General features: G+C 34.3%; 1 protein-coding gene across 1 annotated transcript in view; it reads left to right on the plus strand.

The window, feature by feature from the left end:
• OLA1 (Obg like ATPase 1) overlaps positions 1 to 13,872 on the plus strand; it is a 167,656-nt gene that overhangs the window by 115,648 nt on the left and 38,136 nt on the right. Inside the window, exons 6-7 of the mRNA XM_030851792.2 lie at positions 5,541 to 5,621; positions 5,923 to 6,020. Coding sequence (XP_030707652.1) covers positions 5,541 to 5,621; positions 5,923 to 6,020 — 179 coding nt within the window. The remainder of the gene's footprint in view (positions 1 to 5,540; positions 5,622 to 5,922; positions 6,021 to 13,872) is intronic.

Below are 13,872 nucleotides of genomic sequence, written 5' to 3' on the forward strand. Positions count from 1 at the left end.
GCAATGGAGGTCTGTTTCATGAGTGAAAGTGTAGTTAGGATTTTCCTCTATTTGGGTTGTTTAAAGCGGGTATTTGGTTGGAGCAGGTGGAAGCTGTATTAGTGGACTTCTAACCAGACTATTTTGAGCTGGAGGCCTTGCCCGCCATTCTTTTGGTCTGAGTGCATTGTTGGCTGTGTGTGTTAAAGCCACCCAACCAGCATAGGTCAGCTCATCTGAGTGTTAACTTCAGGTATTAGGGTAGTGGGTTTGGCTAGAGAGAAGTACCAGGCTTGGAAGCTATCATTATTGCAGAGTAAGAGTGATAAACTGCCAAGCCTATCCAGTTAGCCACCAAATTTTAGGATTACAGATGGTGGGCAGAGGATAGATGAAGTCCTCCCTTCCCCCTCACCCTGTGAATATACCTTTATTTTTTTTCCTATCTTAAAGATGATATTTATTGGTTAAAAATAAATAAAACAGCATTATATTTTTAAAAAAGAAGGCAGAAAGGGAAAGTCTCTCTGGGATCCAATCTTCCTGATTTCTATTGCTACCAATTTGTTAAGGCATCTATCCAGTTTCATTTTATGAGTGCATTTATTTATATGTATTATATATAGTTTCAGAACCACAAATGGAATCACGTTGTGCATTCTGCCATAAATAATAATACTTAATATCTATGGAATATTTACTGTGTACCTGGAACTGTGGCAGTTACTTTACATGTGTTTTCTCATTTAATCCTCACAATCACCATATATTGAATTGGAGTTACTATCCCAATTTTACAGAGGCAAACTTAGGTTAAGTAGCTGCCCCAAAGTTACACAGCTACAAAGTGATAGAGCCAGGGCTTGAGCCCAAATCTGTTTGACAACAAAATCCATATTCTTAACTTTTTTCCATTGTTTTGAACCTGCTTTTTTTGCTTAGCAATGTATCTTGGACATTTTCCTATGCAAATATATATACAAATATGTCTTGTCTTAATGGATAAAAACTGTCCTGTTGTATGGATGTCCCATAATTTATTAACGAATCTCCAGTTTATGGGTTTTTAGGTTGCTTCTAATCTATACCTCTCTTCTTGTGCTAGTATCACACTGTTCCAATTACTGTAGCAGCTTTATGATTTATTTAAATATATAGTAAAGCAAGCTATATATTTTTCTCTCTAAACATATTTAACTCTCAAGTAATTCATTCTTTTAGGATAATGATATATTTAATTTGTAATGTTTTCCAACAACCCTGTTATGATTTTAACTGTAATTGTGTTAGATAAACATTATAGTGGCTAGAATTTTTATCAGCACGGTTTTGATAAGAATAGATGAATTTTGAGTGCAGAGTCTGGCTGAAGCAGGTTTTAGGTCAGTGTTTCTGGACCTCAAGTATGGGAGTCCATGAACCTAGAACATATACTTAAATTGGCTGTCGTTGGAGCAGTTGGGTATTGCCATGGAGTCACATAACCATGGTTCTTGGATTTTTGGATCGTGAATCCTTTTTAAAAGCATTTGGAAGATATGTGCCATTATCCCTCAAATGCACATAAACATAGAACTTTACATACAATTTCAGGGTATTAGGAAACTCCTGAAATCCATTTATGGATCATGGATTAATAATTTCTGCTGTGGGAACTAGAAAATACCAAAATAGAGAAGTCAAGTAGTCTTAGAAAGTCTATATGGGTTATATAACATAACGAGGTTATGTTAGTGTTTGCAAAGAAAATATTATTTTTGTGGTTCATGGATTGACAATCAGATATTTTACCCACATAGAAAGAATATAGAATTTTCCTATTGACCTTGGAATGAGAATGAGGACTTTGAATAACAGCCTTGGGAATGCCTAGGCTAAACAGGAGTAATTAGAAAGGCAGTAAGGAAGACAGGCCAGGGTGATTGGACAGAGCGTGAATTTCCAAGTCACTTAGACCTGAATTTGAATCTCAGCTCTGCCCCTTACTGGCAATAGGAATTTAGGCAAATCATACATCCTCTCTGAGTCTAAATACATTATAGCTGCTGTTAACAACAACAGTAATAAAATATATCAAGAACATAGAGCATTTCTAAAGGTTAAATGTGAGGCTATCATCAATAAGAGTCACAGCAGAAGAGCAAAGTATTCAAGGTGAGTTTGGATTAAGTTTTTTTGGAGTTTAAAGGTAGTTGTTCAGCAAAAGCTAGTCCTTATAGAATGTTAAGGCTAGAAGCCTGAATTGAGATTTCACTGAGAGCCAGTATTGTTGGTAACCGTCAGAAATTTGAAGAAAAGGACTAATAAACAATTATTCCAGTTGGAGAAGATGTGTGCTTTAAAGGAGTACTCAAGAGACTATATTGGCATTTTGTAGATCACTAGTATTTAATCTTTCAACAATCATAAAAACAATGACAAAACTCATATTTATCGAGAGCTTACTCTGTGCCAAGAACTATGCTAAACACCTTATATGCATTATCTCTTTTGATCTTTACAACAACCCGCAGGAGGTAGATAGCATCATTATCTGCATTTTATTAATGAACTAATAGGTCATAGACCTGGTAAGTGGTGGATCTAGGATTTATTCCCACATTTAAACATAAAGTGGTTACTTCAAGTTAGATACTCATGTTGTTGCAATATAACCAAAAAAGTTCAACTGACCAGGAATTTTTGCACAGTCTTCATCATGTACAGAATTTATTTTGGAAATGAGGAATTTGTTAAAGTTATCAGAACAGTCCTCCTCCTACATCTGTATTTCTATATAACGATGTTACTAAAGACACAAAATTCTAAAGTAACTTCTGATGCATCAAGCATTAGTGTTTCTATTTTATGCTTTTATTGTATTCTAATTCGTTAAAAGTAGGTTAAGTTACGTAATAGGTTGTTTTTTCAGTTAACCAAATTCAATTAAATGGAATATTGTTCTAACTATAATTATTAATATATATGTTTATATATACAAGCATAGGAAAAGTTCAGTCAATCCATTAAGTAGTTTATACAAATAAGTCCAAATGTTTTCTTTCATTTGATCAACAGTTTTTCAGGTAAGGAACGTAGCATCTTTAATTTTGCTAAAACTAAATATTTTTACTTTATGTAAGAAAGACAGCACTTTGCAGCTATACCATATAATGATCATTTACATAAGGTAATCTTATCTGAAAGCAATCTATTTTTGATTTGTCTTAAGTAAAACTGGCATCTTAATAATCTAAGGTGTCTTTTCTTGGCTTTTAAATCTTTTGTAGGGATAATTAAGAGAGTACTGAGTATAAAATAAAATATTTTAAGTTTTAAAATATTTTTACTTTAAACTGTTTAAAAACTTGGTTATCTTTAAATTTTTCTAAAAGGATTTGAATGTGGCTTTAGTGAATATACTTCTTTAGAACTTTAATTATGAATTAATTCTCTTTACCTAAAATTTGAGTGCTCCTAATTTGTAATATAATATGGTGATGTGAAGGGGGAAAGAAACTAACGCCTAAAAGATTTTGTGATAGGATCTCTATTTCTGAAGTGGTGCTTTAGTTAATTTAAAATGAAACTGAAATACTGAAATTCCTTCACTAGCAATCAGCATTTATTGAGGCCCTTTGGTTTTGTGAAAATGTTTATAGTTAAAAGTATTTTATACTTTTTATATGATTAAGATTTAATTTCCTTCCTTATTTTTGGTTTGGCTTTCCTTTGTCTATTTTCTTTTCTTTTTTTAATTGAAAAAAACTAGTGGAACCAAATGTAAGATGGTACCACTGTTTTCTCCTTCTTTTGTATAATCTTGTTGCGTGTCTCCACATAAGCTGTTCTGGCCTCTCATCATAGTAACCAGCTGGGCCATTTCACCTGCTGGAGCCATTAAAGAGGACTCTCTCCCCCTAGATTAATCCCCTCCGACATTAGTTTTTTGCACTGACAACTGGAGCAGGCATTCAGAATTTGCAGGTGGCCAGTGTGACGCACATAATTGCCTACAATTTTAGGCAATGAATAAAAATGGTCTACATTACTTGTCAAAGGTTGTATATGCAGTGCCAAGTGAGATCTATGGGAAGCCTTTTAGGGTTTAAAGAACAGTTAATAGCAAGGCTGCACAGGGCTTTTTTAATCATAATGCATTTGTAATATAGCACTTTGATCTTCTCCTTGTAGGAAATGGTGTTACATTAGCCACTTTTAAACATTTATGAGTGAAATAGAAGAGTAAAAGTGATTATTCTTAAGCAGACCATGTTAGATTTCATTAAAAGTTTTCGGCTTGCCCCTTCCTTGTTGAAGTCTGTGGGAAGTCCTTTTCCTGGAGGGTTTCAAATCAGGATCTAAGGATATAGGGCTTTTTCCTTATTTTTCCTGTTGGTAACAGCAAGATTTGGAAGGAAGGTATACTAAATACTGAGGTAATTTAACAAGTGGATATTTATAGAAGACTAATGATTTATGATAAAGTAAAATACATCAATGAAAATCTAAGAAATCTGTTACTAATAATTGTGTATTACAATAAATTTTGAGAAATGCATATTTAAAACATACCCATAAGTTATCTTTAACAACAACAACAACAAAAAACAGATGACTCTCAAACGCACTTCTTCTGGAAGAGCTAAGTTTGACCTTTCAGACCCAAGAGCCTTTTATTAACACCTGCCTGTAAGGAGAACCTTGCCACACGCAGCTTTTAGATTCAGAACCACAAAACTGATGAGGAAAGGCTTGAAGGGTTCAGTTTGTGTCACTTGCTGTTTGCCGTTTCCATTTCACAGATGATTAATCTTTCTGTGAAGAAAGGCCAGAGAAACAAAGCACATTGGGCTCTTCCTGCAGTTACTCCTTCTGAATGCACACTAGCTTGCTAACTAAAAGGCCTTTAGATTTCCAGCAGAGAGAGATGTTCTGAAAGTGAATGCAGCTGGTTGGAGGTCACCAGTGCAGGGCTCTTGCCATTGTGTAATGGAGGCTTTGGCAGGTTGGGGGGGGTGGGTTGGAGCAGGGACAGGAGAAGTGGGCAGGGAGAAGGTGTCAGCAAAAAATTAATTCAGAATAAAAAGGGTTTTGGTCAGTTTATTTAATATTTTGGAGGGTAGATCATCAATAATAGGCTCAATTTCATCTATTTTGTTTTCCTTTTTAAGGAAAAAATGATAATTCAGTCTTTCTCCAGTGTTCCCCCACCCCCCCCCCCCCGTTTCCTAATAGCATGTTTATCTTGCAGTTTACATCACTAGATAATGTTGAGATATTATTAACTCTTGTAGTCTTTGGTATGTTTTAATGGTTTGAAATTTTTAAGATTGTTACTAATTTTGCTAGTATTCCACATTTCATATGGTAAAATTTTAATGCCACATTAATGTTTCATTTCGTATTTTAATGAGATATTGAAAATAATTTTCTGTGCAACTTAGTTCTTTCATAAAAAAGTTGCCTTTATTTTTATAGTCAACTTTTAATTGAGGGTTTGAAAACTTTTAATTTTAATATTTAGTATCTAAATGCTTAGTATTCATCTTGTATTTACTTTTTTTCTCAATTGTGTATAGGACATAATGTGCAAAGTCAAATCCTGGGTTATAGATCAAAAGAAACCTGTTCGCTTCTGTCATGATTGGAATGACAAAGAGGTAAATTATAAATATGATGCGATCTATTATTACCTTTGCTTCGATTTCTTAGAGAACAAAATTGTCATTATTTTACACTTATTATTATATCTAGTTAAACTTTATTTCTCTCAATGATTTCTTATTCCCAGCCTTGTTATTTTTTCTTTTCCCCTACTCCTGATATTTTGTGACAACTAATCTTTTAGAAACAAGAATTATAAAAATGGCTTCCTGTTTAAATAGTTTTCTTTCAAATTCTTTAGTGACTTAATATTTACTCAACTTTTAAAAAGGACTCTTTTTCTATCTCCCACTTTAGATTGAAGTGTTGAATAAACACTTATTTCTGACTTCAAAACCAATGGTCTACTTGGTTAATCTTTCTGAAAAAGACTACATTAGAAAGAAAAACAAATGGTAAGTTTTTTTTCTCCCCAGATGTACCCCGACATATCATATCTGAGCACACACAAACACACATACATATGTACTTACTGCTATGTTTGATTTAAAATTTTTCTCCTTATTATTAAAAAGTTTAAAATGGATGAGAAAGCTTTGCCTAGTGTTAACATTCCGAGATGAATCTCCTAATGATTTACACTGAGAGAACTTAAGAGGAAAAAAAAAGGAATTACATTAGGCAATATTGAATTATACATATTTAATTATCAAATTTATTGAATAGACAATATTTCCTTTGCAAAATGAGAATAAATCTACTTAGAGCAATAAAACTTTTTAAACTAGGAAATTCTAGCTTTGTTGATTTTATATGTGACTTTAAAATATCTACTTGGAATTGTAGCTGGGCATAAGTTTTAAAATCCAGATTGAATACTTAAAAAACATTTTTTTTTTTCTGGTACGCGGGCCTCTCACCGTCGCAGCCCCTCCCATTGCGGAGCACAGGCTCCGGATGCGCAGGCCCAGTGGCCATGGCCCACGGGCCTAGCCGCTCCGTGACATGTGGGATCCTCCCGGACCTGGGCACGAACCCACGTCCCCTGCACCGGCAGGCGGACTCCCAACCACTGCGCCACCAGGGAAGCCCTTAAAAAACATTTTTTTAATTAAAAAAAAAGCTATGGTGGAGGGAAAGACCAGGTATTTGTTTCAAAATACTTTAAAATACACAAAGGTAAAAACTATGCATTCATGTATTGATTGTCATTTTTGACATGTAACCAAAATGTGCCAGGTTTCCTTTAGTTCACTAGTAACTTCAAAAAATCATATGTTTATGTAACATAAGGGCATGTACACATTTGGCATGGTACTCACTGGACCCTCAGTATTTTATACTGTTAAGTCATACAAACAAACCAAAACTATCCAAGGTAAAATATCTGAATTCTCCTAAAATATATTTTCATTTGTTTTCCCCTGTACTTCATTAAGTACTTAGATGCACATGGTTTCAATTTTCCATTAAAAATTCTCATTTCCATATGATATCAAAGAGTGAGAAGCTTTAAACTGAAAAATAAACATTCATAGACTGGAAGCCAAAACAATAATTAATGTCAGATGGTTAACTCCAATAAATCATTAGAATAAATTCTGTGAAATTACTGCAACTAAAAATGCCCTGTTGATATTACTATAAGACATTTTGTGTTCCTGATAGGAAACTGAATTTGGCCTCTTAATTTGTAATGTTCTAGAAAGCATAAACCTGACATGAAAATTCAGTTCTGACTGGTCAGTGTCTTCTAGTAGATAATTAACTTTAAAATAAACAGTTCTGTCTTGTTTCTTATATAAAATTCTTATAAATTTTGTGATTGATATGTTAAAAATTGTTACCTTTGGGAAGGAATTTTAAATATATTATTTGACTTCAATTAATAAATCTCATTGTAGTGTGAATGGTAAGGTTTCCCAGGGCTCCGTGAAACAATACAGACATCAAAGTTTACATGAAAAGGGATGAGTCAGTTTCCTTGCCCAAAGGAGCTTCTCACACCTGTATTTGGATGATTACAGGTAGAACTCCCTGGCTCTAATTGTACAGTAAATACTATTTCCCAGACCCTAATGGTAGACAGACTGCTTGGGAGACGCCAGTCTGTGATTTAGCTGTCGCCAGACACCCCATGTTTTTTGTGAGACCAGTGGTGATGATGATATGGTTATAGCCAATTGAAAGTAAACTCTTGTCTAAATAGCACATTTTAATTTATAAAAATGTAGAGGTATGGATGATCCTATTTATAAAATCAAATTTTAGATTTTATGTATGACTGATGATCTGGTTTGGGGTAGCGTGTATGTTTGGTGGGGGTGGGGGGAGTCAGATCTTGTGGAAGTTAGTGTAATTGTAGCTGAAAGATCAAAGACTGGGTAACTGAGTGATGTTCCAGAAGAGAATTTACCACATAGCCATTTTCTGTACAGTTTCTGCCACCTGCTGTTCCTATTTTCCCTCAAGCTAGCCATTGACTACCCCCTGTGCATCCCTGCTCGTAAAAAATGATTGAGGAAGTATTTGTCATGTATTTATGAGTGGGAAACATTGTGTGATAGGGAATGGCATCTACTGGAGCCAGAAAGATTGCCATTCTCCTTTCATTCAGCCACTCTGCTACAGCTTTAAATCTGTTTATGCAACATAGCCTTTGTATTAAAGTGCAGAATAAATTTTTATTATGAAGGATATGAACACTAGGTTTTCATCACTTATAACATTGCAAGCAGATGTAAATAGTTAAAATATATTTAAATTACTAAATCCTTTAAATTTGTGTTAGCATCTTGTTTTTTGGTAATGTTTATATCTCAGCTCCATTTGCATAAGTTGCTCCTTTAGCAAAAGAAAAAGGTTTTGTTTTTTAAGGTTATTATGTAATGTTACTGTAGCAAATTAAGACTGATGCAGGAAGTAGTAATAAATATTTTCATGGGTCTTTTAGATCTAGAAAGCTATTTTAAATGGTCAGGAAAGAGGAGGAGGAGTTTGTGATTCTGGCCACAAGAGGAAGACAAATATATTTTAGGGGGTCACCATTTCAGAAGTAATGAACATTTTAATTACTAAAGTTCACTTTAAATTTAAATGGAAACATGTTAATTTTTAAGTCCTAGAAAATAAGGAAGCATTTTGAAAGACAAGTCTATTGTGTTACTGAGTAGGTGTATTGACCTTTTTGAAAGATGTAAAAGCCGGAATGGTTCCAAGCATCTACTCACTGGTTTTAACAATGTTGAATTAGTCATTTCATTGATTTATGATTAAGACCTAGCCCCTGAAGAGAAGCTAATAACATGGCAGCCGGGTTAGTTACAGTTGTGTTGTGATTAGATGACAGTAATCAAGATGTTGTAAGGGGAATCCACAGAAATTTTTTTTATTATTATATATTGTTGTTCTTTGAATGAATAAAACTATGCAGAAATTGTTGTTGTGTTGTCGTCGTCGTCATCTCTGGCAGATGTCAATGATTTTTGAACACTTGAGAATTTCATATTTTAAACATGATCAGTTACTTATAACTAAGATCCTATTACATGTAGTATTAATTTTCGTTTGAGATCGCCTAATGAGTCATGGTGTCAAGCAGGTATAGGACATTAGACCTGCCAAACTGTTGCTTAATTAGGGGTGTAAATTTCAATCTTTGCACCTTTGCTGCTCTGTTAGTAGTATATCCTATCCAATTATGAAATTGGTAGAACTAATTTTGTACACCTACATAGCTTCCAATTTTGTTTCTTTTTTGTGTTCTCTTGTTCCCATCCTTCTTAAAACTGTTGATAAAGGATAATTTTATTTTGTTGTTTATTATACTACATATTCATATTCAACTGAAAAGTATAACTAAAATTTAAGACATTCAGACTTCTTGTATGCATGTGTGTGTGTGTGTGTGTATGTGTGTGTAAAACATGTATTTGCATATGCCCTGGTGGGCTTGTGGTCACTGAACATTATTCTCTAATATTATATAAGAGTCAATTAATCTGAGTGTTGAAATTGATTCAAGATAGGTAGACAAGTAGTTGCAGTCTTTTAAGCTGTTTTGTAATCAAGGGCAATGTGTCAGGTTCACTAAATGAATTTTAAATAGAAAAATGTTTTATTAATTCATATTTTACTATGATTCTGTCTGCCCTACCCCAGCTTTTCTGTTTTTGTTAGTTTTCCACATAATTTGTACATAACAATTAAATGTAGTTTGATGATACTGTATATTGTATACCTGGCTAGGGGGAAAATCATGGAATAAGCCCAATATATTCTTGATATCTTGAACTGTATATAAGAATTACAGATACTATATCTCAGCAACTATTTACAAAGGGGAAGTGTGAACATTTTTTGCCTATAATTTTTAATGTATGTATATATAATATAAAATTATATTTATATATGTTATATACTATTCAGGAAAAAAGTACCTTTCAGGTATATAGGGATAGTTTGAGCTATAATATCGATTGGTTCTTAGGCTTTCTTGTGCAAGCGCATCATTTATTCACAATAAGTATAGATGTTGACACATAAGCATACTTTACACATCTACTATAATTATTGCTATTCCTATAGGAGTAGAAGTATTTAGTTGATTGGCAACACTCCCCAGAGGTAATGTTGAGTGATCATCTGCCATACTGTGAGACTTAGGTTTTATTTTCTTGTTTACAGTTGGAGGTCTGACAGAAATTGTTCTACCTAACTCATCCTTGGACATTGTTCTCCACAACACATGTTATGTAGTAGCACATTTCCATTACGTCTTATCAGTAGGAGCAGTATTCACTATTATAGGTGATTTCACCAATTTCTATCATTCACTGATTTCCATTATTTTCAGGCTATACACTTAACTCAACGTGAGCAAAAGTCCACTTCACAATTATATTTGTAGAAGGTTAATATAACCTTCTTCCCACAGCATTTTCTTGGCCTTTCAGGAATGCCATGATGTATTCTGTAAAACTACTATAAGAAGTCATCAATTTCTGACAAGATTATTCATTGAAGCTAGAAATTTAACACAGATAATGCTGCTTTGAAAAAAATCACATTGTTATACATTCGATTTACTCGAAACAAATAAAATGGGAATGATTAATTATTCTTAAATAAATTATTCATTTTAGTTCAGAAAGCTTCCCAAGTAGATTTGAAATTAGGTTCAATTCATATAAAGTTTTCAGGAACATACACTAGTATATAAAGCAAGATTCACATGTATAAGGTTTTTTTTAAATGTTTCACTTTATCATCCACTAGTCTGGCAAAGTAAAAGCCCTGAAATATCCATGCAGTGTTTCTTTGGGATTATAATTTCTGTTTTTTTAAAAAATCACTTGTGGTTCTTATGGTTTGGGGGGAATGTTGTGTCAGCTTCATCTTGAAGTACCTAACATTATGAAGGCTGTGAGAAAACATTTTTTATTGTAACTGTGTTCCTACCTTCTTGAAATCACAATGTAATGTTGGTAAGTTTGTTTTAACATGTGAGGAGTTTTTTAGCTGAATTAAATTTTAAAAGCTATAATTTGTAACTTTTAGTGGAGATTGCTTTATGAGGACTAGTGTTTATTTGCTTCTTTGCCAGATATAAAAGGGTGATAGAACAAGTTAAGGATATTCTGGAAGCCTAAACTGAGCGATTCTTTTTTTAGTATGAGATTGATTAAATTGGTAAATCCTATACAAAATATTCTTTCGTTTTTTTTAAATAAATTTATTTATTTATTTTTGTCTGTGTTGGGTCTTCGTTTCTGTGCGAGGGCTTTCTCTAGTTGTGGCAAGCGGGGGCCACTCTTCATCGCGGTGCGCGGGCCTCTCCCTATCGCGGCCTCTGTTGTTGCGGAGCACAGGCTCCAGATGTGCAGGCTCAGCAGTTGTGGCTCACGGGCCTAGTTACTCTGCGGCATGTGGGATCTTCCCAGACCAGGGCTCGAACCGGTGTCCCCTGCATTGGCAGGCAGATTCTCAACCACTGCGCCACCAGGGAAGCCCCAAAATATTCTTAATTTTACTGAAGTAAGTTGTAAATAAATTCAAAAAGAAAAAATTTTCTTAAGACCCCTTCTCTGTTTTATAGTTTCTTATTTTTGCTCTTGGATAATTATCAATTATTTATTTTTAATTTGTATTATGACAAAGCTTTGAAACAGTACCATATGCACTATGAATTAGAATTTCAATAATTTCTGGTGAATGGATTTTGTGGAGTTGAATATTTCTTAATTTCTCTGGCCAAAATCTTGAGAGTGAAAAAAAATATACTAAAGCAAGACAATCTTTTTATTACAAAAGATGGAAGGCTGAAAGAAGTGGGAGGGAAAAGACCTTTGGCCATTCAGGAATCTTTATTTGAATGTCCTTTAGCATTTGTATATGTATGTACATGTAATAATACTTGTGTACTTTTCTGGTTTCATTAAGTGGTTTTTGGTTACTCTTTCAGCAATTTCATAATTCCTGTCAAGAGATGTTAGTGCCCTAGAGCACGCAGTCATAATGAAACCAAATCACACCTCTGATTCCATGTTTGAAAAAGATAATTATAGGGCTTCCCTGGTGGCACAGTGGTTAAGAATCTGCCTGCTAATGCAGGGGACGCGGGTTCGAGCCCTGGTCCAGGAAGATCCCACATGCCACAGAGCAACTAAGCCCATGCGCCACAACTACTGAGCCCACATGCTGCAGCTACTAAAGCCCATGTGCCTAGAGCCCGTGCTCTGCAACAAGAGAAGCCACTGCAATGAGAAGCCCGCACATCACAAGGAAGAATATCCCCTGCTCACCACCCGTGTGCAGCAACAAAGACCCAATGCAGCCAAAAATAAAAATAAGTAAATAAATAAAATTTTTAAAAAGATAATTATGGAAGAAAGCACATCTTTTTATATGGATATAATGCTATTGACCCACCATATTAGGCATGTTAGGAATTTCCCCTGGCCTATTTGCCTTTTTGCCCAATACAGTTTATAGGCAATAATTTCTCTTTGCAAGATCGTTCACTGAATTTGAGAAAGTGATACTGTACTTTTGGGAGTCAGTTTTTATCTTCATTAGCACCATCTGTTGACTTACTAATTTATGAGCAATATAATTTATGAGATGTGTCAGGACTTTCATCTTTTTTAAAGTGGCTGAAGAATTTCACTGCATATAATAGGGAGAAGTTTTACAAATTTTCTTCTAGCTTTAAGAGCCTAAAGCTCTTTCACAAAAAACAAGTGTTCTCTAGGATTCTTTCATGAAATTAAAACATATATCCCCCATACATGCACACACATATATAACCTAGGAAATGAAAGACAAACTTTGGCATACAGCTATATAATGTTCCTCAAATCATGAGTGATTCATGTACACAGAGAGTTTCTCTGCCTCTCTACCCGACTCACTTTGGTGAATACTTCAAGGTCTATTAATATTCTTAAAAATCTGTGTCCCAGAGGTTAAGGACTGTTGAGTCAGATTTTGTTTCTAAAACTATGAGTTGAGATGAACTACACTCATAAAATGGGAGTTTTGAGTAGTAGTTGGTATAGACAGAGGCGACTGTTGAAGCCCAGAAATCTTAGGACTGTTGGTGATGAGAGATAGGGCAGGGCCTTGTGAAGGCTGAAGAATGGAGTCTAACTGTAGTATATGCGATCTCAATAACAGTGTTTTCCTGGGAGAAGGCTGTAGAAAAGGAAAGGAGAAAGTGCCATTTGGGGCAATTTCAATGTTTTGCCTAATATCTCCTGCTTATGCAGGATAGGAGAGGAGTATTATTTTCTGTGCCCCTGTCTTCTGTGGTCTCTCCTTTTCCCCAGTCACTAGATCTACCTTTGGAGATACTACTGTAGTTCATCTACATTATAAGTTAAATAGACTTCTGAAGGCTGGACCAAAATGCTGGATACCGTTGATAACATTGATTCTGTAAGGAAAGTGAATTCTAAGAAACTTAGAGCATATAGTCTATTTGTAAATTAGGTAGTGTATGTTATCAGGAAGTTTGATGTATTAAGAATACAGCTGCTTTAGAATTTGAAATGCTAGTTTTGTGGTCCTTATTTGCTGCTAACTAGTTCTTCAACCTCAGGCAAATTATATAGCCATTCATGTATTGAAGACAGTTCATCAGAATGTTCACATAAAATGTGTTCTGTATAAACAATATTTCTGAAATTTAATTAACATAACTCAAAAAGAATACAGTAATAGAAAAAGGACTTGGTAAGTCTTCTAAATGTATCTTTGGGATACATTCCCTTGGTTTTTCTTTCCATTATATCAATAAAGAAACAA

Source organism: Globicephala melas, chromosome 7 (assembly GCF_963455315.2).
Source record: "Globicephala melas chromosome 7, mGloMel1.2, whole genome shotgun sequence".
NCBI lineage: Eukaryota > Metazoa > Chordata > Mammalia > Artiodactyla > Delphinidae > Globicephala > Globicephala melas.